The sequence below is a fragment of the Telmatherina bonti genome (assembly GCF_933228915.1).
Source record: "Telmatherina bonti genome assembly, chromosome: 19".
NCBI lineage: Eukaryota > Metazoa > Chordata > Actinopteri > Atheriniformes > Telmatherinidae > Telmatherina > Telmatherina bonti.
The window spans coordinates 14,498,207-14,525,186 of NC_136617.1; the positions used below are offsets into that span (position 1 = coordinate 14,498,207).

At 38.8% G+C, this 26,980-nt stretch overlaps 1 protein-coding gene across 1 annotated transcript in view; it reads left to right on the top strand.

Annotated features, from left to right (window-relative positions):
• Nucleotides 1-26,980, top strand: part of samd12 (sterile alpha motif domain containing 12) — a gene marked incomplete at its 5' end in the record, with an annotated part of 115,436 nt that overhangs the window by 739 nt on the left and 87,717 nt on the right. The window contains one exon of the mRNA XM_079259127.1: nt 24,736-24,944. Within this exon, the coding sequence (XP_079115253.1) occupies nt 24,736-24,944 (209 nt within the window). The remainder of the gene's footprint in view (nt 1-24,735; nt 24,945-26,980) is intronic.

Here is a 26,980-nt window from a genome sequence, read left to right on the forward strand (position 1 = left end):
TTCAGTGAGCTGAATGTTATGTTCAAGAAACTGGTTTGTGATGATTTGAGATTTGTCATATGGTGCATTATCCTGCTGGAAGGAGCCATCAGAAGATGTAACCGTTGTCATGGAGTTATAGATATTGATGGCAACAATGTTCGGATAAGCTGTGATGTTTAAATGATGCTCATCTGGGCCAATAAAATATCCCTCACACCATCTCAGCAGAAGCCTGAGCTGCTGGCATCAGGCAAGATGGATACACTCTTATCTGAGCCTATCATCTAAATGTTGCTGCTGAAATCAAGACTCAGACCAGGCAAACATTTTCCCATGTTTTATTGTCCAATTTAGGTGATCTTTTGGGAATATTTACCTTAGTTTCCTTTTCTTAGCTGACAGGAGTATGATTAGCAGATTAGCTCCTCCTCCTCCCCTTTCGGCTTTGTCCCTTTCTCAAGGGGTCGCCAAAAGACTCTTCCACTGTAAGGCCACCTGAAAACCTGATCAATCTTTTAGAGCTACATAAATGTCAATTCTTCTGTTTGAGATCAAGCAGTGTCTTGTATGAGTAGTGTACTACTTGCTCTGAAATTGTGGCTTTGTTGTACTGACTGCTGACCTCCAGGTGCAAAGATAGTGATACCTGTTTAAGCTTATAACTAAACATACCTTTAAATGATATACATTGAGTACAGCAGGAGCAACAACACCCCACAGCCTTCCAGTAGATTCCAGTTTCATTCATGCATCTCTTGAGACTCACGTTTCAAGCTGTAAAAGAGGAAGGTGGGAGTTGACGCTGCCTGCAGATGCATACTTTCTTCCAGAACTGAATATAAATCTGTTATCCTGTTTCATCCACTTTTTTAAAAAAATTTTTTTATCCGTTTCTCATCCAGTTTCATCCACCCGAGTCAGTCATTTAAATCTTCCTCTTCTCTGAAGCAATTTCCGCACAACCATAAAATTAGTAATTTATGGTACCACTTTATCACTCCTATCTAATGATTTCATTATCACATTGATATCATCTCCCAGAAAAAGAGTATAAGTCGCACCATAGCTGGAGAATAAAATTCTCCAGACTTGTCGAACACAAAAAGCATTGTGGTTCTTTTTAATTGGCGCATTTATGTGCACACATGGAGGAAAACACAGCAGCAGTGTAATTTTTTTTTTTTTTACTCATGCAATTTGTGCAGCTATGGGAAAATTTAGTGCATTCAGTCCTAATTCACTGACTTTGGTCATTAAGAGAAATGATTTATTAGTTATATCACTATTCAATGAGGCCACAATAACCAACACTTTTGCCAGATTTAGGAAGAAAATCTTAAAGATTAGAAAAAGCTGCATATCTGAACAAAGACTTTGTGGACACAAAGACCTGCCCGAGCTTTCATTAAGGTTATGACCCACAGAAGTGCAGTAAAGAACGTTGTGATATTGTTGTAAACTCACCCGTTTTTAGCAGTTTAATCGTTTAGGATCATGGTTAGTTTCAGATGTAAGAAAAATAAATTAATTTCTAACAATCCACTACATATCATGTTGGAATTCAGACTGAATGTTTATTTCTTTTTTTTTTTTTTTTTTTTTTTTTTTTAAATTAAGGCAGATGTGGCATTTCATAATAAATCATGTTTTCCTTCATTCAATGTCATGACCTAATGTTAAAATGCTAAATTAGTCCACAGTTGAAAACACTGCGGTCTCACAATCATGGTTAGAAATTGTTCAATTTGTTTTTTCTTTCTGCTTCTTGCACAGCTGCACTCCCAGACCCAGATGGGAGAGGGTGACCCCAATCTACGCACCCTGAAGAACATGAAATGGCTTGTTTGGGAATTGTTAAAAAAAGGAAAAAACAGGGAGAGGATTGAGTAATCTCTTATTTCTGGCCAAATAAAAAAAGAAAAGTTCATGGTATTCATGGTATTTACCTTCCTAATGTTACATGTCAGTACTTTACTTAACCGCTTAGTCCAAATAATGGTCAGGGGGAAGCCGGAGCCGATCCCAGCAATCATTGGGTGGGAGGCAGGTGCATCCCGGACAGGACCACCAGTCCATTGCAGTGATGCCTCATGTTTTTATATTATTTACAGTGGCTCAAAAAATGAATCTCTAACAGAAGTTACAAGTTTTCATGGCATCATTCCATCAATAAATTTCTTTTAGAAAAATTAACATTAAATCTACCTTCTTAGTTGTTTTGATCTGTGCCAATAAAAGAAAAAGGAAAACTCTTAATGGGATCACTTCACCCGTTATCATGACAGAGTTGGAGACTTGTCACTAAATAAGTACATTTCCTGGCTTCTGGCTATGCTGGGTCAAGGACAGTTAAGTGGCCTTAGTCAAGTTAAGACTAACACAACCTATGCTGACCATGTCAACGCTCTGACTGATGTTGCTCCGGTGCTACATTTTCCACATCTTTATTTAGGTGTGTTTAACTAGTTTCTTTATGGCTGGAGCACGTCTGTCTCTCTGGATAGGACGAAGCTGTGCAGTGGCGTCATACTTAATTAAAGCCGTGGCGTTTGGAAAAAAACAACAACCCGGCAGTGTCACTGTTCCATTTCTGTGCTTTTTCCTTTTAGACAGAGAATATAGGTCATGTATTAAATCATTCATAACACATGAGAGGACAGTCAACTATTTGAGAAACCTGTATTCTCGAAAGTACCGCCTCTGGGACAATTATTTGCTGCATTCAGCAAATTCAACCCATGAACGATACAACATATATGCAGAAAATGTGGAGATCGTGGTGATAAATCAATGCAGCTAGTTGTCTGATTTACAGTCTGGGGGAAAATTTTAATCAATCAACATTTTAAAGCCCGACTCATGAAAAATAGTGCAAAACGTCCAATCTTTTAAATATATAGTCTTTATTTGGCCCTTTTGAAAACAATTTTTTGGCAATTTTTAACATTAACTAAATTCAATTCAATTCAACTTTATTTGTATAGCGCCTCTTCACAACAATATGATCATAGGGCACTTTATATACACAAATCAACATACACATAATTTCAAGCCAATTCATACATATCCTATAATAGAAACCAACTGATTGCATCGAGTCATGACTTCGATCCAATCCCCCATCCTGAACATGCACGAGGCGGCAGTGGGAAGGAAAAAACTGCCTTTTAACTGGAAGAAAACCTCTAGCAGAACCCGGCTCAGGGAGGGCAGCCATCTACCTCGACTGGTTGGGGTGGAGAAGACAGGAAAGACAAAACAACATTTACAATTGCACTTAATCAGGAAGACCTGTGGAAAAAAGGAGAAATAAGTTAGAGACGGCAATATTGTCATATATTTATACATTAATATATTAGAGTAATAGAGCGAGGTACTTCTCAGTGCATCAGGTAACATCCCCATTACTACATAAGTAATGGATGGCTAGACTACCCATAACCATAAGAGCAAAGAGCATAACCTGGACAGTTGGGTCTTGTACATGCAGACTCCAACTCAGGAGATGCTCATAGCCTAACTATAAGAATCATGAAAAAGGAAGGTTTTCAGCTCGATCTTAAAGGTGTGGAGGGAGTCTGCCCCCCGAACCCACAGTGGGAACTGGTTCCATAAGAGAGGAGCCTGATAGCTAAAGGCTCTTCCTCCCATAGTACTCTTTGAGACTCTGGGAACCACCAGTAAATCGGAGTCTGAGAGCGAAGTGCTCTATTTGGAATATATGGAACTATAAGATCTTTTATGTACAATGGAGCTTGGTCCTGGAGAGCTTTATATGTGAGGAGAAGATTTTTAAACTTTATCCTGGATTTAACAGGGAGCCAGTGTAGAGAGGCTAAAATTACCATTCGATATGCAAAAATGATTATAATCTTCTGCTTTCTGTTACCAGATTGTGTTCTACAGGATTTCTGAGCAAAGTTTGTACTGTAAAGTGATGCCAAATGTCTCTGAAACTGTATGAATCAAACATTTCACACTTGGCTCTGTAGAGTTAATATTTCCCACAAAATTACCGTGTCTATGTATCAAGAAGTTTTCATGTAAGAAAACTTGAAAAGCATTTAGAGAGCGCAGACCTCTGCCAAGCACCTCATTTTACCCATATTGTGAAAAATCCTTTTCCAACAACTTTCAAGAACTACATCTCAGACTCTCAAGACGTCAGCATATTAAGTTTAAAGGTAATTGCAATAAAATTAGAAAAAAAATTAAAACAAAAAATTCACATCGCTGCATTTGAAGAAAAGTAAGCACAGTGTCACTCTAGCTTGCTTGAAATTCAGGAACAAATGCAGGACAAAGATCTCAAACACCTCTGCGAAACTTGCTGTGGTAAAGCTGAGGATGAAAAGTCTGCAAGTCCAGACCTCAACCTGACTGAAATGCTGTGGCACAAATACATGCTTGCTAACCTGACAGAACACAGGAGAGATGAGTGATCCAAAAATCCTTAACATCAATGGGAGAAAAAACAGAAACAGAAAAAGATGCAGGTGTTTCTACAAGCAACCAAAGGGAGTGTAGTTACTTTCCCATAAACTGCTTCTGCACGTTCGCTCAGTTTCTGTTAAATGAATAAAAATACTCTAACGTGTGAGAGATTTTTGTTCATCAGAGGTTGTATTTAGCCTATTTTAAAAGCCAGAATATTTTCTAGTAAATTCTGATACATGAAACCTTGGAATGGACCGAGATGGTACTCCTTTTTTTCTTTTCTTTTCCATTCATCTACATGAGTTTCTGTACAGATGGAGTCCTGGTGTTTGGTCATTCTGTCCCACAATTTTCAGCACACATTGAGACCTCATGTACTGTTTCCTCTAAATAGCTGACACAAACAAAGTCATGACCTGGTGATCAAAGATAATTTAAGACTGACTACAGATTGGACTGGATTGGAACAGAGTGTGTATGTTCGATGTATTATCAGACTTTGAGATGAATTTGCTGTGATGGGGAACACTGAGTGAAACACAGTGGGGATGTGATGGAGCATGCTGGTGACCCAAGGCCCCAGCAGGAAATAAACTGCCAGCTGTAGCTTTCTGTTACTAGTTTGGCTTAGTGTTTTCTTTTAGTAGTTTTTGTTTGCATTTGTGCTTTAGTCCTGCTGTGGGGAAGAAAGAAGACATAGTGGACAATGTTTTGTGTAAGACTGAAGCTTGGTGTGAAAGATAATTGGAGATATTATCATGCTGTCAGCTTTTTTGAGGACTGCACAAAAGCCCACCTCTGAAGCCATTTCCCACAATCCATCACTGTCTCCTACTATGAATGCCATTTAAACAAGTAGATTCTACACTTGGATATGTAAATTATTTTGCAGGTGGATAAAAAGAAACTAATTTTGCTGATTACTTGCATTAAGAAGATTTAGTTTGAACAATTTTGTTTAAATACTGCAAGTATTCATAATTTATGATTGCCTCCTCTAAGGAAAATATGTTTGGTTATGTTATATCCATTTGTCCATCCTTTTATTTATGTTTGTTAGCAACTTTATGCAAAAACTGCGGCAAGAGTTTCATGATTTTTTTCTGAGATTCTATCTAACTTTGATTTCATTACATTTTGGGAGTGATATAACCACTATAAATGGTCAGAATGCTTGGCCAAAAGATATAAGACAAGTTCCCAGAAGGTTTAACAAGATATCAAAGATTGATCTGGATCCTGGCAAAATTCTGGAAACAACGATTCACTAGATCTACAAATCTAATAGTGTTGACATATAAAATGAATGTAAAACTGGAAGATGGTGTGGAAATCACATTATGGGTGGAAACGAGCAGCTTATTGGAGGTCTGTGTTCTACGAGTGCTTTTCCAATTGAATATGCTCCAGTTTGCATTCATGTTTACTTCATACAATGAAGTAAAGTAAACACCATAACATGTAATTTGCATATTCTTGTTCCATTATTCATATAAAAGGCATGGCATGAAAATAAAATGTGCCAAGATGTGTATTTCTTACTTTCTCAGTGTAAACGCCAGTGTATTGCCTGTATTGATGCTGTAAATTGCAGAATGCAACCACACACAGAAGATGGTGAAGACAGCAACCTGTAGAGATGGACAGGCAGATAATGAAATGGTAAAAACATGTATCCTAATTGTCCAGTCAATGTTATTTAAACCAATTTTTTTTTTTTTTTTTTTTTAAAAAGCACTTGTCTTTGCTTATTAATATGACAAAATTGTATTTGCATCTTTGTTTCTGACACAGCAGATGCAGATGACACCTACAAAGATCTTTAAACACTGAAATACTTTTAGAAATATGCAGAACATTAATGTTTACAGTTATGCATACTATTAATAGTCTCAAGTCAACATGGATCCTGTATGGAAAAGCTCTGAGTTCATTTATACTGTATGTAACAATTACAGGTCAACTCAGTAGCTAAGGTGCAACACTGGCATTCTGTGGACACAAGTGTTATCCCTGCCCAGGTTAAAAAGTCTCCTATTACCCTCTACACAATAGCAGACTAAAATAAAAACATATATTGACTATTTAAAACAAGCAATTGCTCAGTGTGTTAGCAGCTGCAGGTACCAGCATCTTTCAGCACTGTTGGACCAGGCGTCCAGCAGGTACCCAGGTCATGTCTCAACTCGTTACTTCTGTTGTTTACAAAGGTTGAGGCAAAGCAGCAGGTTGATGCAGTTATACTTTTCCAGCATGTTGGCATCGGATCAACAATTGCACTTGCCAGTTCACATTTCATCCTCCCAGTGGCAACTTCAGCAACTTCCCCATGCTAACACAGCACTACTGTAGTGATGCTGTGGCATTTCAGAACTTTTCTATGCATGTATGCTCCTGCAGAGGAGGATGCAGGCGTATTATGTGACATGAACATATAAAGTATGAAGACACACACACACACACACACACACACACACACGCTTACACACACAAACACGTATTAAAAAGAGTCAGGAACTGGACGCTGTGTCCAGTCACAGCAGTGTTTACCCCTGTGGCTGAAGTTGTTCATTTCACTTCGTCTTTCTTGCCTCTGTGCGTCAAGCCTCCTTGATTTGTCCTGCCCTGCTCTGCCAGCCTGTGCACCCACTCAGAAAACTCAGTTCAAATCCATCCTTGGGTTCTAGCCTTGGACTAGGATTAACAGAATAAACAAGTTTATTTGAGTCAGTCAAACAAGATTATGTGTAACTTAAGTTAATCATGACAGAATTCTTTTTTTCCACATTACTCAAATCAAGTGCAATCAAGATGACAAATGATGAAGCAAATATCACAAGAGAGCAGCGTTGTGTAATCATTTTTATTTGGATGGACCTGCAGTCACATTTGATGTAATACGTTAAGCAGAAAATGGAAGTAGTGCTCGGGAATAAACTAGTCCTCTAGTCAGACTACTGTAGCAGATTTGTAGAAATTTCCACTGCTTCCAGGACTGTTGAGTGTGCAAATACCTGGATGAATCTGTTGAACAAACATCTGAGGCTCACTCCTTACAATTAAACTGGATGTGTCTCTGCTCGGAGTGCTTTAGCTGGATCAGCATGCATCACTGTGTCTGGCTGTCAGCTTGTGTAGAGGGAATCCAGCTAAACGAAAGGGTCAACTGGAAAGTCTGGATGCTTTATGTATTACACTAATAATAAGGATAGTTATTCTGATATTAAAGGTACCCTCACTGCACCTTCAGCCATTATACTGTAAGTGGCATATGTACTTCCAGAGTATACTGGTACTTAAGGCTCCCCTTTTTCAGTGACTGTGAAATTAGCATTGTATGATGGGTTGCCTTGATACTTAACCTGCGGCTGATAGTTTTGTGACAAAGCCTTGACATGTTGGAATCGCATGAAAAGGTGCCGTTCACAAAGTGGCTTCTTAAGCAGGATTCTAATATATACTGCAGGTACAACAGGCAGTGCATTAGTTTAGCTTAGCAAGAGGCCTTGAAACAGTGAGAGACCAAAATGGTCCACCACAACAGTTACACTTTTAACCCTTTAATCCCAGAGATCCTCATAATTTGAGGGGATGTAAGGAAACATTTTATGTTATGCTGTGGCAAAGCAGCCATATTGGAGACCTTGCTCGAACTGTTTATACCTCCTCAATTATGTTCTGTTTCACTTAATCACTTGAGGATAATGTTCACATATTCACAGGAGCTTTAGGACTCATTCAGATCAGCCTTTCTGATCCGAATCCGAGTTTGTTAGCTTAGAAATTCGCTTCATTTGGGGAAATGTGAATGTGCCAAATGAATTCTGATTCAGACCAAAGAAGTGGACTCGGTCCGCCTACAAATGTGGTTCTCGGCCCGTTTTAAGCGGACCAAATACAGGAAGAGGGCTACAAAAAAAGTCACTTCCTGCATCTGGCGTAGCTTTGGATGGTGGGTAAATACATAGCGATGGCATTAAGAGTCCTCTGACTTGTCTGTTGTTCATACTGCATCCATTGTTGCAGTATATTTCTGCAGTATACTTGCACAAGACAAAATAAAAAAACCCAAAACAGCGATCGTTTTGTCTCCATGTTTAACTTGTAGGTGGAGGAAACAGAGTTTTCTTCTTCACACGGGTCTTGTCCTCTCTTTTGCTAAATACTAGTACAGCGCCATCTTTGGTGGGAACGGGGATACATTATTCTAATGGTTTGGCTTGTTTGACCAAAGTGCAGCATGAATGCAATCTCTGAATGGATACACCCCCCGACAAATAAGCCGATTCTCCAATCGGACTGAGCCTAGTGGATTATCCTGATGTGAATGCACCCTTAGAGGGACATCCACATCATATTCATTCTGAGAGTGTCTTTTTAGGTGAGCCTAAAACCTTTGTCATTCATGCTAATGCCCATTTCACTTGTTATGTATAAATATTGTCGGGGAGCCAAAGTCTCAAAAATGGGTTGGACCTGGCATCGTCTGCCATACTTTTTAATTGTCTTTTTTAAATTTTGACCCTGACGACCAACAACTAGAGGATCTTCTCGGCTGGAAATATAGCGGAAAAAAAATTGTGGCCATTTCAATGCTGATATTTACTCATCTTAACAAATCACAAAGGTATTCTATTTCCTATAAATCTAAGGTATTCAAATAGACCTTGTAGTTACAGAAATATGCATGTGTCATCTATTTCTGACAGAGGCCAAAAATATAGGCTCAAGGATGAAATGGGTAAACTCTCAATAGTGTAGCTAGTTTTTAAAAACATACCAATATCTTTGAGAACATCTCAGAGCAAAACTACATTCTCAAGCTTTCTAAGCTAAAATAAATAAATAAAAATAAGGAAGTTTGGTTATGTAACCTCAGCGCAGAGGATGAATATAAAATGTGATTTCCTTATTCATGTCACACCTAACTTGAAAAAATTAGCTGCATTTGTGTTACCTGTATATGCATAATATGCTATTTTTATACTTTTGACATATTGTGGTAGAATTACACTTACAAAAGAGACAGACTTTCCACATATAGGTCTGGTAGATATGCAAATGAAGGAGAGCATCTATTTGAGATGTTTCCATGCTAAATAGATGCTTTGCTGCATTAAAGACCCCGACATCTCATCTGAAGGGCTTCTTTTGTTGCAGCTTGAGTCCTTTTTAGTTTGGCATGTGATTAGAACAAAATAACTGTATACAAATATCTGTACATCTCTGCAAAGACAAAATGTTGAAGATTATAGATCTGTGTTGTTCTTGTTATGCAAATGAACTTCAGTATCAAACGACCGTGTGAGACTTTTTTTAAAATGCACTTTTGTGGAACGTTAATGCACCTGACATAAGGGGACCTTGTTTGGGTGACTAAATGGGGCAGAACAATATCTACTGCATGCTGCAGCGTTATCGACCTTTGCGAAGCATATGAGCATCAGGGAAATTAAACCCGTGGGAGAAGACAGGTTTTGCTGAGTGTTGCAGCCACGTTTTTGCCTATTTCACCCTTGCAAAGCATTTAGAGAACTTTGTGCACATCCCTCTCCTTTCTCAAATGATGACTTTTGTGCTTTTTGTGAATATTTGGCACCCTGTTGTGTCAAGTGCAGAAACTTGGCAGCACGTCAGCCCCATTCCCTGATGACCATGAAGCCTACTGCGCCGCATTCTGCTGACTGATTGGAGCTGCAGATTGGAAACGGTTTGTGTCACTGATTATACATTGGCCACAGATGGATGGAGTCAGTGTCAGGTGAAGACAGTCATTGTGTGCCTTTTTTTGGCAGTTCTCCACTGTAGATTCTTTTGATATCTCCTCAGCTGGAATGGGATTGCACCACGGGAGCCATTAGCAAGTCTGTGTGTAGTAGTTGTGAAACAAGACAGCTCAACAAGAAATATGTGGCTAACGTTACTTTAAGGATGCTTAAACCAACAATAAGTGCTAAGAGTTGTCCACATCATAGAGGGTAGACATCAGCAGAACTAATTAAATTATTGCAATAATTTAGTCTGGCAGTGGAAAAACTACCATGCAAAAAAATGTTAGATTTTTTTTCTGTTGGCGCTAACAATATCGTTTTGGTGCAAAGAAAGCAACATTACACATGTTTGAAGAGAAACTGGTGATTTATGAAAAGTGAGAAATTGGAGGCAGATACCTTTCTTGTGTGTGGAATATTATATGATCCAGTAATCCTGAAAAACCTGAAATGACAGTGAAAGGGTGGTTCTTTGAAATGATACCCTGTTCAGAGAACACAAAGTTGAAGCTTGGAACAGTTGTTTCAGATACTTAGGCTGAAGACACATCATGTGCTTTCAGTTGGAAGAGATCCCATCTAAGCCAACGCTAATATGATTCCAGGAGTCGTCAAGGGCTATAAATTAATCATAGTGTTGTGATCCTGTTCCTTGGTGGGCGTGCCTGGCATCCTAAACACCTGATCCTCATCCTGGCAATCAGCTGCAGCACTATTTAAGATCCGCCCGGCCTGCTGTTCATCGCCAGATTGTTGAACTTCCTGCGGTACAACTCTCGGCCTGAAAGATTCTTCCCTGTGTATAGTCCTGGTCGATAACCTGTGTGTTTTTTCCCGTCAGAGATCCTGCCTGTTTGCCCGATTGCTGTCCTGCCTGCCTGCCTGCCTGCCCGCCTGCCTGCCCGCCTCTCTATCCGCTAGGTTTTCCTCCCCGCTTGTCTGCCTGCCGACTAAACCTAGTTTCCGCATCCACCTGGGAAAGAATCAAGAATCAGAAAGAAGCAAATAAATTATTATTGAAATTCCAAGCCGAGTCCGCATGTGAATTCTCCGAACCTGATGTCAACCTAACACATAGGGTTTTTGTTTGGTTATGGTTAATTCTGACTGACTGAATGCCTTACTGAAGAACCCTGAATTGGACGTGGAAACTAGCTGGTGCCTTGCCCAAAATAACGCCCCAGTTTCCATATACTGACCTAATGTTTGTTATACATGCTTACAAGCTGACAACAGCTTAACAGAGAGCGATGACAAATGTACTGAGTTGCTAGTGTCGAGAGATGGGAGATGACACTCATTAACAGATGATCCAGTGGCTTTGCTTGTTGACTCTACAATTATTGGATTGAATATACTGTAGCTTGTTCATAAAGAAGTTCTGTCAAATCTATAATTTTTTTGCTAGTGCTTGAGTTAATTTGGTTGAGGCTGCCTTTCCCAAGTCCTGTTTTGCAGCATTTTAAGGGGGCCAGACTGGGCTGCACTTGGTTGGTTGTGGGTGACATGATAATGTAATGGCACATTCACACCAGAAGTTCAGGGGACTCGATTTGATTGGGTTGGGAATTCTGAAAACTTTCACACTGCACTTAAATCTAGCGGACTAAAGTGACTTGACCATGTCACACTGTTATACAGCTGCTTGCCAGGAGGCGATATTCCTGAAATTCTGCCTCATTGATTGGTTACAATCAAAATAGGCTTATTCACGGTAAATAAACAACAGAGCAACACTCGGTTGTGACAACTGGGTGTTTGATAACAAGAAACTGAGCAAACTAAGTTTATGCAGTTTAGGGATTTTGTTTTTTGTCCAGAATCTGTCCAGTATGAGTAGCAGGTGAAACAGTGAAATACCTGACATGTTGCCATACATAAAAGTCATATCTGTCTTATAATATAAAGGTTTTAAAGTTGCCTTCCTAATATCAGTCAGAATTTACTTGCAAGAATGGGACTCCCTGTGCTTAAGCTGACCTAAAGTTCACTTTTTTGGGGCACATTAGAGGCTGAATGCCCATTCACCCTGCTCCAAAACACACCACTCTGTCTGTGGAAGTGGACAAAGCAGATCAAATAGCATCAGTATGAATGCACCCTTGCTTTTAAAATGGTGCCAAGATAATATGGTTATACATCAAATAAATCTTGGATGTACGCACTGAACTAGAGTCTATTTGGGCCTAGTTGTACGGCACATAGTCCACAATTCCATCTTTTTAAAAAATGTGGTTGAAAACCAGCATATTAACTTTATAAAGTATGTAGTGCAAAGTATTTTTGTTGTGCTACTGTTAGAAATGCTGACTTCATAGTCTCAGCTTTATCTGACAATCACTATTCAGGTAACTTTAAGACGTTTGTGCAGAGAATTAAGCTATACTTGCATTTATGATGATCCTCCACATAGAAGCAAGAGAATATCTCGGAGTATATCAAAATAACTGAAAGTGTGTGTGTGTGTGTGTGTGTGTGTGTGTGTGTGTGTGTGTGTGTGTGTGTGTGTGTGTGTGTGTGTGTGTGTGTGTGTGTGGTGGGGGTGTTTGGTATGCCAAGTATTGGTTAAGTATTGGTTGCTGATATCTAACTTGATAATAAATGTTAGCATGGATTAGTAACTGAGGTCCTGGTATGCATGGTGGTGATATTTTGATATGTACCAGCCACCTGTCCAAGTTAATCGGTTATAAGGCAACACAGTGCTGGATTATGCATTGCATGCGTTACTGTGTTCGTTGAATGCATGTCATCTTGCGTGGCCTACCTAATCTCCACAGATCTGCGTCAAAACTAGAGGGTTGTCTGTCTGCAACCATTATCACATCTAGTGAACCAGTATCTTTGAAACTGATCACATTCATCTTGGATGACACTAAGCCAAAGATGTAGCATTGGTGATCCTGCAGATTATTGTTGGAGTGAACCAAAAAGAATCTAGGCCTGTATTAAATTCACATTTATTGTTGTTAACTGTTGTAAAAGGACTTGGGGGAAAAAAACAATTAAAATGCAAATAGCACATAGGAAGAAGAATGCCTCCTTAAATAAATGGCAACAACAACCAACAGTAAAAAAAAATGTATGTCAGTGAAAAAAGTGTAATTAATGACAAAAAGAAATTCTGTTCCAACTGACAAAAGAACCCGTTTTAGTATAATCATGGCTAACACCCAATTTGCATAATTAATACCCAGACTTGATCATCCGTACACTTTTGTTACAGTAAAAATGTAAAAGATTTTTGCTTAATGATACATCTAAGTAGAAAAAAAGATGCTTCTTGTTCTCCAGTTAGAATGGAAGGGCGTTTCGCATTAGTGATAGAGTTACTGTCAATGCAATTTTGTTACGAAAGCTAAAGATTTAAAAAAAATTGAGGCCCAGTGAAATCCTAAACTTTCCTCTTAGTCTGCAGAAGTTCCTGTTGTGCCAGCTAAAGGCAGGAAGGTTGTGTCTCTTATCAAATATTAATAGATTTTACTCAGCTCTAAATTAAGACAGTCTATTTCTGTCACCATTTTGCTTTGTGCTTTTGAAGCAGAGCAGACTTGCAGCATTAGGCCAGTGATACATGCTTCACAGGAAGCCAAGCGAACAACAGTTATATTTGGCTCCTGTGTGTGTGTGTGTTTTTTTTTTTTCTTTTCACTTTAAAGTGGGTCATTTAACTCTTTTTCTTTCCCGCTCTGTCTTACCAACTCATTTTCTCTGTCGTTCTTACTCTCACTTTGTCTCCATCCAACTTTTCCTTTTCATCTCTTCTCACTTTATATGCCTCTTCTTATCCTCCTTCCCTCTCTGCGCTTCAGAAATGTTCAAAGCTGGGCACATCTGCGCCTGCCAGACACAGTAGCAACCAATCGTAGCTGATCAGGCCCCCGGGTTGTGGAGGGCAGTGACTGAAGTTTGAGCGCAGTTAACTTTTGATAGGATGTCAGGCTGAATTAAGAGACCCACAGCAAATCTAAATAGCTTTCTAACTAAGAGCTTCGCTTCACTTTGATAGCTAGTCATGCTATTAGCTTGTATGTTCCAACAGCAAACATGTAACCTTATAAACTTCTTAAGATCTTCTGAGAATTTTAAGATGACTCCAGTATTAGATCAATTATTCCAAATTTGTTTTTACCTTTTATTCAACATGTTTTATTGTTTTCCTTGGAGTCTCATCCTTATTTGTTCTGACTGGAGATGATGATGAAATGATTTTTTTAAGCCTTGAATACATTAATGCCAGAAAAGCTTTTTGCATACAGATATACATGCATGTAGATCTGCATGCTCTTGCACATATTTCACTGGTTACTTACAAACAAATGTTTAGTGGTGGTGCATTTCACATGTATAGCACAGTGGCGTAGTGGTTAGTACTGTGGCCTCACAGCAAGAAGATTGCTGGTTTGAGCCTTGTTTGGGGGGAAGTGTGAACAGTGGCCTTCCTGTGTGGAGTTCTTCCCGAGTGTGTGTTGGTTCTCTCCAGGTACCCCGGCTTCCTCCAACCCACATGACATGTGTGTTAGGTTAATTGCTATGGTTAGTCACTTATCACATGTAAGTCATCTGCCAAATGATCGATTGTTGAGTAGTCATTTGGAGCATGAAATTATAGTGTGATGCACATTTTATTAGCTTTTTTCCCCAGCCAGGAGGTCCATCAGTTATGCAAAGTGAAACTGTCTACATTAAGAAGAAAGAAACCCCAATCCTAATTTTGGCATCATCGTCATGTATGGAGAAATATCCTTTGCATGGAATAAAACATAAATACAACTGTAATTTAATGCTCCAGCTCCCCCTTTTTTTTTTCATTTTAGCAGAATTCCCATCACTAAAGGAAATAGTTAGAGGAGCTTTGGTGTCATAGCAACAACAATAAGTTAAAACATAAAATATGTTTACATATAAATGTATGAAAACAATAAATCTTCAATATGACTTTAAAACTTTAGCACTCAATTCTTGAAAATATTATGATAAAAATGGCAGTGTCTGAGTATGAGGTCTTTTTGAACCCTTTTTAACAAAATGCAGAATTTTTTAAAGGGATATTTTCTATTTATTACAATGGGATTTGTCAGAATTATTATAGTGTAATAATCTGCTGTCTAGTGTCCATTAACAAGAATGAAATTGCAAAAAAATCCTGTTGAACACAAAGTCTTTAATATAAAATGATGCCAAATGTCTCAGAAACTTCCATTTTTTTTGGCTCAAATTAGAAACGGCCATGAAATGAACCTGCTTGGACTTGCACATGCAAAAAATATTTATGAGCCCTTAATTAATGCTCCTAAGACAGCCCATTAAGAAACATAAAAACACAAATCCTTATTTCATGTCATACTGGTGATGACTAAGATGCATAATACCAAACTAAGTCTATACAGCTGGCTTCATTTTGAATCCTTGCAGCACCAAGCTTACTTAATTCTAGTGTCTTTGAACCTCTGTTTAGGTAAATAACTGTACAGCAGTGTTACAAACCCACTCTCACCTTTTAATCACTTGTGACTACATAATGGTTGACCCACTGAACGCCCAGTTCCATCAGCATCGCCAGAGATCTCCTGAGCCCGAGACGGCAGAACCGGATTATAAATTTTAATGTCTGAAAAGCTTTAAACGGCAGGATTGTGGATGACTCATAGATGAGTAAGGTGAAGACAAATGTCTTACTTTTTTTGTTCTCTACGGGGAAACCTCTTAAAAATGCACATCTTTAAGAGGAATACCTGGATGGCTTACATAACCATGTGCTATCTCTCTGTGTGACATCTACTAATACACCATAAAAAACTTAACATTCCTGAAATATGTTGTTTGAAGCAATCTTCACTTGCTAAGTTTGATGGCAAAAAGGAAAAGTCAGAATGGCCTCGCCATATTAAATTAGATTTGGGATTACAATGCTGCACATCAGTGCTGTCTTCAGCATTTCATATCTCACTGTGCAGCAAGCAATTTCTAGAGGCTCCTGTCCAAAACATCTCTGACTAAAGGCGATGCGCTTCCCTCCGCTGTCTCTTCCTATTCTTCAGATATATTCTAATTAGTACTTGAGTAATCATATAACAAGGCTCGATGTCCTTTGTCCCCCTCTGATGAAGATACTCTTCCCAAAGCCCTCGGGGGTAGACAGCTAAGCAGACACACTTTCTGCACACATTTACACAATCTTCTCACATTTCTTTCTGACGCTGACAGCAGTGCATGAACTCGGCTGACACCCGCCGTAGCTGAGCTTGGTTCGCTCGCTGGCAGACTAGGTGAGACCTAACGCTGCATGTCTATGTTGCGCATGTGGGGGCTGTGTCAAAGTCGGCTCACGTCGCTGTGCATACGTTCCGATTTGTGCATGAATAGAGCTGGATTATGAGGGAGGAAACTGATCAACTTTGTGGAAAAAAATATGTGCACATTCATCCTCCAAAATACTTGGTTGCATTCAGTGTCGACATTTTTGTCCGTCTATGTGACGGAGAGATTTCCAAATCACCTCCAAGCCCCTTTTTAACAGATAAAAAGAGTAACAGCTGCACAGATGACTGAAATGTCATTCTGGGAAGATCGGTGCCAGACCACGTCTTCAGACTCCCAGTAGCTTCTCTTGGCAGCTGGTTTGGAGTGATGGCACCCACATCCTTCCTGTTTTGTGTTTCCTCATCAGGGAATTGTTTTTTGGCTTCACCTGTCGCTAAAAGCAGACAAAAAGAAGGGTCTTGTAAGTTTGTACAGCCCCCACAGTCATCAGGCTCAGTCTGGCATCTTTCTTCACTGTTTCTGGGTCAAAACAGTTTATTCTATTCCTAAACAATTCATTCGGCTCCCATCTGGGAGGCAGCCAATGAGAGAGAGATCATCATGAGCCCAGGCGCCCACACACAAGCAAACTTCACTTTTGATTATGGACCGACTGCTGGTTTTACTTTGAACCAGCTCATGTTGCTGAACATGAGCCGGTTCAAAGTGAATCATGTTGTTTTTCAGTTTTGCAATAAATTTCGAGCATTTTCTGAATGTGTGCTGCGTATGCGCTGGCAGGCTGACAAACATAAAAATAGCCGAATTGTGATGAAGATGCAAAAGAGGAAGATGGTTCATGAGCACTCAATTCAAATTCGGCTTGGCGAAGCTGGATGGAAAGCAAAGCAAAGCAGCGCTTGCTTTCATTAGCAGCTCAGTGTTACTTCCCTGTGCAGGGCTTTAAAATCTCTGGTGCTTCAGAGGATCCACTTGTGCCAGTTTCACACGTGAAAACGATGCTGAAGCAAGAGATTGGACAATTTTGTCCATTCTTTCCTCTTTTTTTTTTTTCTTTTTTCCTCTTGCTTTCTGTTCACAGCAGGAGGTTTTATGCTGAAGAAGTGCTGTCACAGCTGGAGACGTGATTGAGATGCTGCTAGTGAGTGTCTGGAGAGCAGAGGAGGCAAGAAGGTGAAGCCAAAAAGTACACAGTGGAAATCACTGCTTTTTCTTGTAAACTGCAGGTGGAAAATAGCTGCGGATGCTCCTTGATGACTTTTGTTGCGTTGATTAAAAGAGTGTGTATCTGAATTTACACAGACTGATGAGTGAGTGGGAATCAGTAAACAGCGGGTCAGAAAGAAACAAGAATTATTACAAGAAACAGAAATGAGAACTGAGTCTATGCAGCTCCCATTCCACAGTAGTTTACTGAGATTTAAAGCTTTTCTTTCTACATATCCAGGATTTTCAATATTTGCTCTGAGTTTGGGATGTGTCTGAAAGTCTGACAAAAAAATGTGTTTGAATTGTTCACATGCAACAATGTAAGACTGGCAATCACAGGCTGATTTGACAGATTTTATCTGTTGAGATGCTTTGTTTGAAGTGATGTGAATTTGCAAATAAATACTGTCCGTTGGACAGTTGTACTTCATGAACTAATGATGATAAAGAGCTCTGTAGTGCAGTGGGTAAATCCACGTTATGCTTGCCTGTTTTTCTGGTTTTAATCACTTTTATCCTGTAAACGCCTTTCCCATCAGAGGCACTAACCAGGTGCACGAGCCGTGCATAAGAATAAGATACACATTCATTAGTTTTACAGGTGCAACTTTTCAGTTTGAATTGTTTTGTAAACCTGCATTTATGAAGAGAAACCTTAGAGTAATCCTGTCCTCTTTAAATCTTGTAAAATGCTTCATTCATGTCTTCATGTTTCTCTGAGCCTCATTGATGGGAAAAGAAGGCAGCGGAAGAATGGAGGCAGACATCCGCTCTCATCTGTCGCTCCCTCACGATTGTTTCAGGGCGCATGTCAGGGAGGACGGAGAGACGAATGTAATGGTGCTATTTATAGTAGCTGTTGCTGTTTAAAAAAAAAATCTCTATCTCCTATCCTGTGTTTGCTCAGCCTTCCTCTCCTGAATCACTGTGAAGCTTTCCAACTGCTCTTGCTCTATCTCCCTCTGCTCAACCCCTCTCATCATGTTGTCTTCCATCCATCCCTTTAGTCTGCTTGTACCATTGTTCAGATGCTCTTAGCGGAGGATGTAAAATTAATTTCTCTTCCAGAGAGGTTGCACAGCAGTCATGAACTGTGTCAGGGGAGGGAGAGGTGGAGGGTTGAGCAAGGAGAAGAGAGAAGAATAAAGAGGCAGTGAGAGGGAGCAATTCTTCGTGCTCTGCATCTCAAGTTGTGTTGCTTTAAAATGCCTCATGGATATTATTTGTGCGGTTATTAAAAGCTGTTCCTGGAACTCTGTTTTCTTTTCCAGATTAAAATCATTTTATACGTATCTAATGTGAACCAGTTAGAGACGGTTATAGTGTACTCAGGCATAAGTAAGACTTGTTAGTCTGGGTCATCTTTGCTAAGTAGCTGCTTTGATATAAGTCTTTCACATCTCTACAAGAGACATTTTTACTGAATATTTGGTAGCTGCAGATTCTCTTAAGGATTACTGACACATCCTCACAGAGGGAGGTCACATCAGATCAGATTACATTAGCTGGCTAAAGATTATAACATCTTCCTGCAAGATGTTAGAATCTTGCAGGAATCCAGTCAGAAAAGAACTTAATGAAGATGATGATAATAAATAATAATAAAATCTAATAAATGATAATAATAAATGATAATAGTAAGATAATCTAAAAACAGTAAAAACATCAAAAAATGGCTTTAGCAATCCACCAATTGAAACACAAGCAAAGACAGGCAAGAATCGTAGTATTCGCCATCAGAAACCAGTTTTTACACTCATTATAGTCAAGAGGGCACATATTGCGCAATATGATCTGAAGTGGGATGGACCAGTTATATGAAAGCATGATAACTTTAAGATCACTTTTTTTTGTGCACAGAAATACAAAGATTTCATAAAGATTTTTCTCTTTTGATGAACTATCCGACAAAACAACTGTAAGTGCAGTTTCTGCAATCTTGCGACTCATTCATCCTTTACTCATGCATTGCGGCTTACAAATCACAATGGATCAACAACTTTGTAAAAAATAACAATTAAAGATGTAAGAAATGGAAAATGTATTGTTTGCTATTATCATTACAACAACTTGTTAAAGTCTAAAAAGTTATTGTCAATGTACATACTTGAAAATGCTTACATCTTCGTTCCACCTAATTGTGACTCAGTCACAAGATTTGTAAGTTACTGCTTTGTCTGGGAAATGTTTTAATATTTATAGATAATAAATGCAACATGACATAGTAGTTAATGTCTTATATGTCATTTTTCATATTTCCCAGATTCATCCCATGGGCCAGGTTGGAGCCTCTGCTGGGCCAGCTCTATAATATAATTTACTACAGAGTACAGGCAGGAAAATTTCAGACCGATTCTTCATTCTTGCTTGTAGTGTATGGATTATTGGAGGTGCTTTCTCAGTGGCATGGTGGTTAGCACTGTCACCCCACAGCAAGGAGGTTGCATGTTCCTCTTGTGCATGCGGGGGTTCTTCCTTGTTACTATTGCTTCCTCCTGCAGTGTAAAAACGTGCTAGTTAGGTTGTGAATGGCTGTTTGTCTGTCTGTGTTGGCCCTGTGATGGTCTGGCCGCCGTCCAGGGTGTACTCTGCCCTGTTGCAGTGATCGCCGCTTGGAAAGACTTCTTCTGCACCTTCTGTGTTTCTGCATAATAGAAAATAGATGGATGGCATAATCTTATAAATAACAGAAAACCCAAAGATTGTGACTATGGTCCTTCTTTTTTGGTGTGAATCAACAAACTTTTCCACTTAATAAAGTTCCTGACTCAGATTTTTTGATTGATGAGCCAGCAGAGTTGTCATTGGCTGTTTCTCTTGCTTGTGTGTGTGTTTTTTCCCCCAGATCCAACTCAGATATAAAAGAGAGGAGGAGCACTTTATTTTTTAACCTTATTGTCTCATGCATGGTTGTCTACATTTCCACTGTGATCCTCTCTGATCGTGTTAACGGTGAAAACCAAAGCTGACCACACTTAGCTGCACAAAAAATGAGGCAGTTTTTTTTGCAAGATTATGCAAAATAATAACATTTTAAAAAGATTATGCAAAGGTTTATGTGTGTTTGAGAAAGAAACCACTCTGACTTAATCAGGAAATAGACTTTCTCTCTGCTTTGTTGTTTTCTGTTGCTCATCCTAAACTGACCTCTTCTTTTGTCTATTTATTGACTCACATTTTTTTCTTTTTAAATTTCATTACTTGACAAATTTTTACTGTCAGGTGTAAACATTTTGTTAATCTTTTTATGCAATGCTGCTGTTCCAACTGTACAAATATGGTGTTTGAGTTGGGGTTGTTCTATATAAAGACTCACCACCAATAAAATTAGAACCTTACTGAAACACTAGATTAGTGGAAGTAGTCGTGCGGTTCTCTAAACATCTGAAACCACAGCACTAAAACACAGAAAGCTAATGTAAAGTCTTCCCTGCAAATAGAAAAAAAAATGGACAAAATCTAACAACATACACTGAATACTCTTTGGGAAATTTGTGCTAAACTTTGTTCCTTACAACATTTAGAGAAGGACATGACTCAGGGAGGAGTTATTCTCACACATGTGCGCTCATTTGTTCTCTGCTGTGCTCATGCTCAGCCTCCCAGATGTGCACATCAGAAGAGGAAACAGAACCACTCAGAGTCCTGCTGCATGCTGTATAATGACGGCACAGATGTTTCACTTGAATCTGAATTGTGTTGAACTTGTTGTTATTGCTCTGTGGCAGTGGTCTGACAAAAGTTTTTTTTTGGCTGTTTGCCTGGACTTGCTGCTTTCCCAGTAATCAGACTGACATTAGCACTTGGGCAAAGATTAGCTGTCCTTTCTCTGTCAGCTAATGTCATTTAGTCTTACTGGGCAATCAGGATATGAATTCGGGGCAAGCAATCACATGATAACAGATATGTACAGTTATGCTCATATTTACTCATACCATTTTTATTAAAGAAGGAAAAAAAACCAGCTGCCTGTAAAATAAGCTGAAATTGACTAAAGTAGTAATAAATAAAACTCTTATGAAAATCATTACATATTTTTTAATTCTGGTTCAAATAGAAATAATTTTTTTAAAAAGCAAACAAATAAGATAATTTACTACATATTACATCAGTCATAAACTAACATTTTGTTGAACAATCCTTCAATGTTTCTGCTCCAATCAGGTGTTTTCTGTTCCTCTCAGTCAGACTTCTGCACCTGTTGACAGGTATTTTGTCCCACTGTTCAACAGAAAAGTGCTCTAATTTGTCCAGGACCAATTTGTTTTTTTGTTTTTTTTTCCTTTCTTCAACTCAATTAAATGAAAAAACAATATATTATATTACTAAACTATTATTTTTTTTAAATTTTTAGTTATTGTTCCTTTTTTAAGTCTCCAGTTATTTGAGTAACTGTTGTAAATTCAGCATTTTCTTTAATGAAAGGGTATGAATACATATGAGCACAATTGTAGATATATAGATCAATCTTTATTGTTTGGCCCAAGCGGTGACAGAAATTCCTTGATAGGCTCAGGGACTTGCATTAAAATGCCTGCATGTCTTGATCCTCGTGAGGGAAGGATTTTTTTAAATTCTTTTTTAATGTTCAGTCACTCTTTTGGCCTGTTAAGTGAAGCAGGATGTGCAGCTTTTGAAAAACATTGCTTTGACCTTTAATCCACAGCCGCAGCAGGAGTCAAAGCGGAAGTAGCCTTCAGGTGTGAAGAAAAGGATTTTTGGCTCCTCTTCCACATCAATGAGTTGTTGGTATTATTATTTTTTTTTTGTTGTTGTTTCCCTAAGAAAAACCGGGCAGGTTGCATGATGACAAATGGTCTATTTCGTTGTCGCCTTACAACTCACTGCTTCTGTCGCTCCTGTGCCCTCCTCGCCGCCTGATGGGACTAAAGTTATGCTCCAGTCTGACACGTCCTATGAGGAACAAGGCTAAAAATAAAAACTTTGTGAAGAAAAAAAGACAGATATGACACAAATTTATGCAAAGTAACACAACCTGCTGCTGACATGCAGTTTTTTTGCTCTTCATCTCTCAGCATTTACTGTACAGCCTCCCCTGAAACACGAACACTCACACTCAGATATCACACACTGGTGGCTTTCCCTTTAACATCTCTATTTTCACATTGTCTGGCTGAGATTTCAGCTTGAGTGTCACTTTGTTTGCAAGAGTATAAACAGATTTATAGCTATTTAAAAGATTGATTTCATGGCTCAGTGGAGTCTGAAGGACCTTACAGTCTGAAGGATTCAGGAAATACAACAGCAGTGATTAACTGAAGATAAAAACCTGCTGCTGTCTTGTTCTTGTTGGAAAGTACTTCATAACTGAGAGCTAAGGGGTATCTTTTCTATGTTATTGTCTTTATCTTGACATTTATTCCTTCAAGTTTATTAGTTATTTTGAAGCAAACTGTTTGGTTGTGATTTTAACTGCACAAACACAGATACCAGTAAATGACATAGTCTCAAAGAGACAGTATATTTTTATGTTTCATGTTGATGTTCAGCCCCTTGCAGGGTTGTTATGTCATCTCTCATTTCTGCGTGTGCACAAGGCAAGAGCAAAGATGTCCAGCATGTCCTTTTCTTCCCTTTTGTTAAATTCAGAATGACTTATGAGAGCCATCTTTCTGTGGACACGATTTCTAATCAGGCTTTAGTGAACTGATCCAGATCTCACATGTCCTGCGCCAGGTTGTTTTTTTTACTTCATAAATGCATCATTTTCTTATAGACTTATCTGACTTTCTTAGATGTTTTAAGAAAACGACTGCAAAGTATGCTGAGATATGTCAAGTTTCCCTCCTAATAGAATTTCTTTTAGGCTGGAGCCGTGCTGCTGCATGACGACAGCCCGATGAATCAACTTGTTAATGAAAAAAAAAGCCTATTTTATGCCTCTCAAACTTTGTCAGTTTCTTGTAGATGCAACTCTAGAAATGGTTACAAATGTTTTTATTGTTTTTATTTCATCTGTTTGCCTAGTTGTCAGTTCTGTGTAGACTGGTTCATCCCTTGAGTTAGATGGCTTTTTCATGCTGATAAGATTCATTGGGGAGTGTTAATGAGCAAAAAAATCAGCCAATGACTGGAAAAAAAGACCTTCACAAAAGTCTGCAGAGGCAGCTTTAAAGGGTTATAAGAACCTTTGGCTGCTCTGAAGTAAAACATGAGAAATGTCTCAACACAGCACTGTAAACCTCAGCTGTGTCTGCATACTTAATCTGTGTTTTAAATAAATTATGTTTTGAACACAGAAAAGGACATTGTACTGATAGGTGATGCATGCAAGGCTCTTGTACATCAGACTTTGTGATAATGTTGGAATTTAAAGTTTGCATGAACTGAGTGCAGAGAAGTAAACACAAAGTTAAGCGGAGGAATGCAGTTATAATCCTCATCCTGTCCTGTTGGCACACTGGTGCACCTTTCTGTTGGAGACTTCCTCTTCATTTAATTGAATAATGATGACATCCGGATTATGTAAGGATCTGTAGCAGGACGCCTCAGCGGTGTGTCCTTTCGGCCTGTTTTTCCAACTAGATCATTTTTAGGATGTCTGCAGTAAGCCTGGAGATGTTGCAGGATGAATGCCACTGACTGAACTGCATGTGAGATCATAATAATTCATCTATAAATTCTGGATAATTCTGCTTTTGTTGCCTTTTAAAAACAACGTACACTAAACTGTATATAATCACATCAGTCAGTGTTTCCATCACTCTGTGTGCTTCTATGTGCTGAACTGAGCTGAGACACACTATCTGCTGCCATCTAGTGGATTTTATTGTCTTTCATTCAACTTGCCGTTCAATATGTGAGGTTCTCAATTAAAGGTAGATTCAGCAATATTCCAGTTGTCATGTGAGATATCTATATAAAGGCAAAAATATGCTGTTACTTTTATGCTCAAGTTACCCCCCCGCCTTACCGTCAAAGTTTAACATATGAACCAGGTTGCCTATTTTAGCTTTTTGTAAAACACCTGAGAGTTCAGAGAACATGCTTATCATCTTTTGAGAGGAATGCTCATTTGTTCACCCAGCTTTGCATCTTCTTTCCCGCTCAGCTGTTCACTGCAACCTGAGCCAGAATGGCATCGACCATCAGATGTGTCCTGAGGACATGACGTCTCAGCTGGATGAGGAAGAAGACTCTGTGGACGTTGGAGCCGTGCTGCTGGATGACGACAGCCCGAGCTACCCAGGCGTCAGCCCCCCCATGTACCACCGCCGCTCTCCGCCGCAGCGCTCTGTCTCTGAGTCTGAGCTGACTCGGGTAAGAGTTGGTTAAAAAAACCAACACACACTCTGCACAGCAAACTGATGAAAAATTGACATGTTACAAAATTAATTCTAATATGTCATTATGTTTATTTTGGTTTTTAGAATGATGATTTAATATTGCTTTAAAAAAAAAAATCTTTCTTTCTTGCGGCAACAAACGTTGCTATCTGCAGCTGTTTCTTTTATCCTGCTGCCAGTGAGTGGCGCTGGAGTCATGGCATGGTGTGCATGTGGCAACACTGGATAGAGACACCAGAAAAGCTGCAGAACTTTCTGCTTAATGTTACATTAAACAAGTTTTAGAAGATTAGGTAAGTGGAATTGGAATTCAGCCTGGTCAGTTCTTGATAAAGTATAGTCACATTTTTGGTCTTTTCTCACTCTGTATTATCAGTAGAATCACACTCCACAGGTTTTTAGTTGTAAACAAAGATTCCTTCAGTCTCCTTAATAATTTAAGGATAAAAAATAAAGCATCCTAATCATGAAATAGCTTATTCTTGTAGGAAATGAACTGAAAGAAAGGACATAAATGTGCTGTTTATATTATTATTCACTTGCTGTACCATCAAAACAGCACTTATCTTACATAAATGGACACGGGATGTAATGTGGTATCTGTATCAAATGCTCAGTTAGATTTGTATTTAGGAGTTACATTGATAAATGTGATTGACTCCAAATTTGTCAGTGGTTATACAATGTCCATCCATCCATCCATCCATCCATCCATCCATCCATCCATTCATTCTAATAGAGAAATTTAAGTCTCAATTCTTGTCAAGTTAAAAATTTTTATTTATTTATTTAATATCTGTTGGTTTGTTTTGTTTAATTCTGTTCTTATAATATAATATATATCACATCATGTCATGTTATAATAATAATTTTGCTAACAGATAAAAAAAAAATCGACCAACAAAACCATAACAGTAAGATCTCAGTGGCAGGAAGTAAAAGTGAAGTGTGTCCTGAAATAGGTTAGGTTCAGGTGCAAAGCCACTATATTTTGCTCTTTTGTTTTTGACAAATGTGCAGTTCAGATGCTTATGTAACAAGGGCCTTTTTACACTTGAACTGGCTAAATAGCAGGTAAGAGCAGAACATTACACCTGATATTTAGCTGTCATGTCAATAAGCAGTTTACTCAGAGGGGAAAATCCCATTGAGACTTAAATTTGTAAAATTGAACATTTTACTTGGCATAAGGTAATTCTGTTCGTGGTCAAATTATAAAACATGTAAAAATTAAAGAAAAATATGACACTTGTTCTGATTTCCATCATCTACTCACTGACATAAAATACTCCTCTCTGTGTCGTCAGTACAAACTACAACTTTAAACTTGGCATGAGCAAGAAAAGATGAGATGTTAAGAGGCTGTTGCAAAACCTGCCTCAGTGTTCAACATAATAGATCAAAGAACCCATTATCAGCAGAGCAGAATAATTCCTTACGTCCTCTCCTGAAATAGTATGTGGTTAGGATGGTGGGAGTGATCACTTGTGACGTGCACACGCTCCCATGTTCTCCTTTCTCTATAACATCTGTGGTAATTAGCTGTCAATCAAATCAAAGTGAAAGTATTTATTTTCAGAGTCCAGTCTGCTCAGTAAACCCTGGAAGCGCCTCTGAAATACCAGAGCCTGAGTTCATTTACTACATGCGCACACATGCACACTTAACCAGGAAAAGATGGAATCAAAGTGAAATAAAAGTGATACCCTGTTCATCAGCTACTGAATAAGTGATGCACACCATCATTAAGATAGTTAGTCCTTTAAGATGTGAATTATTAATAATAATCCATCAGACTGAGCAACAAATCCATGTGGTGATTGCCTAATTTTTTTTGGCCAAAATCATCCTGCTCCTCTGAAGATGAATGGGTTATTGTGCAGAACTTGACAACAAGCTGTTGGATCTATTTCAACTTAAGTCAGGTGTGTTAGAGTACGATGCATTCGCAAGATGGTGCCCCGCGAGGACCAGAATTTAGGTTCCCTGCTCTAATGCCTTTACTGATTA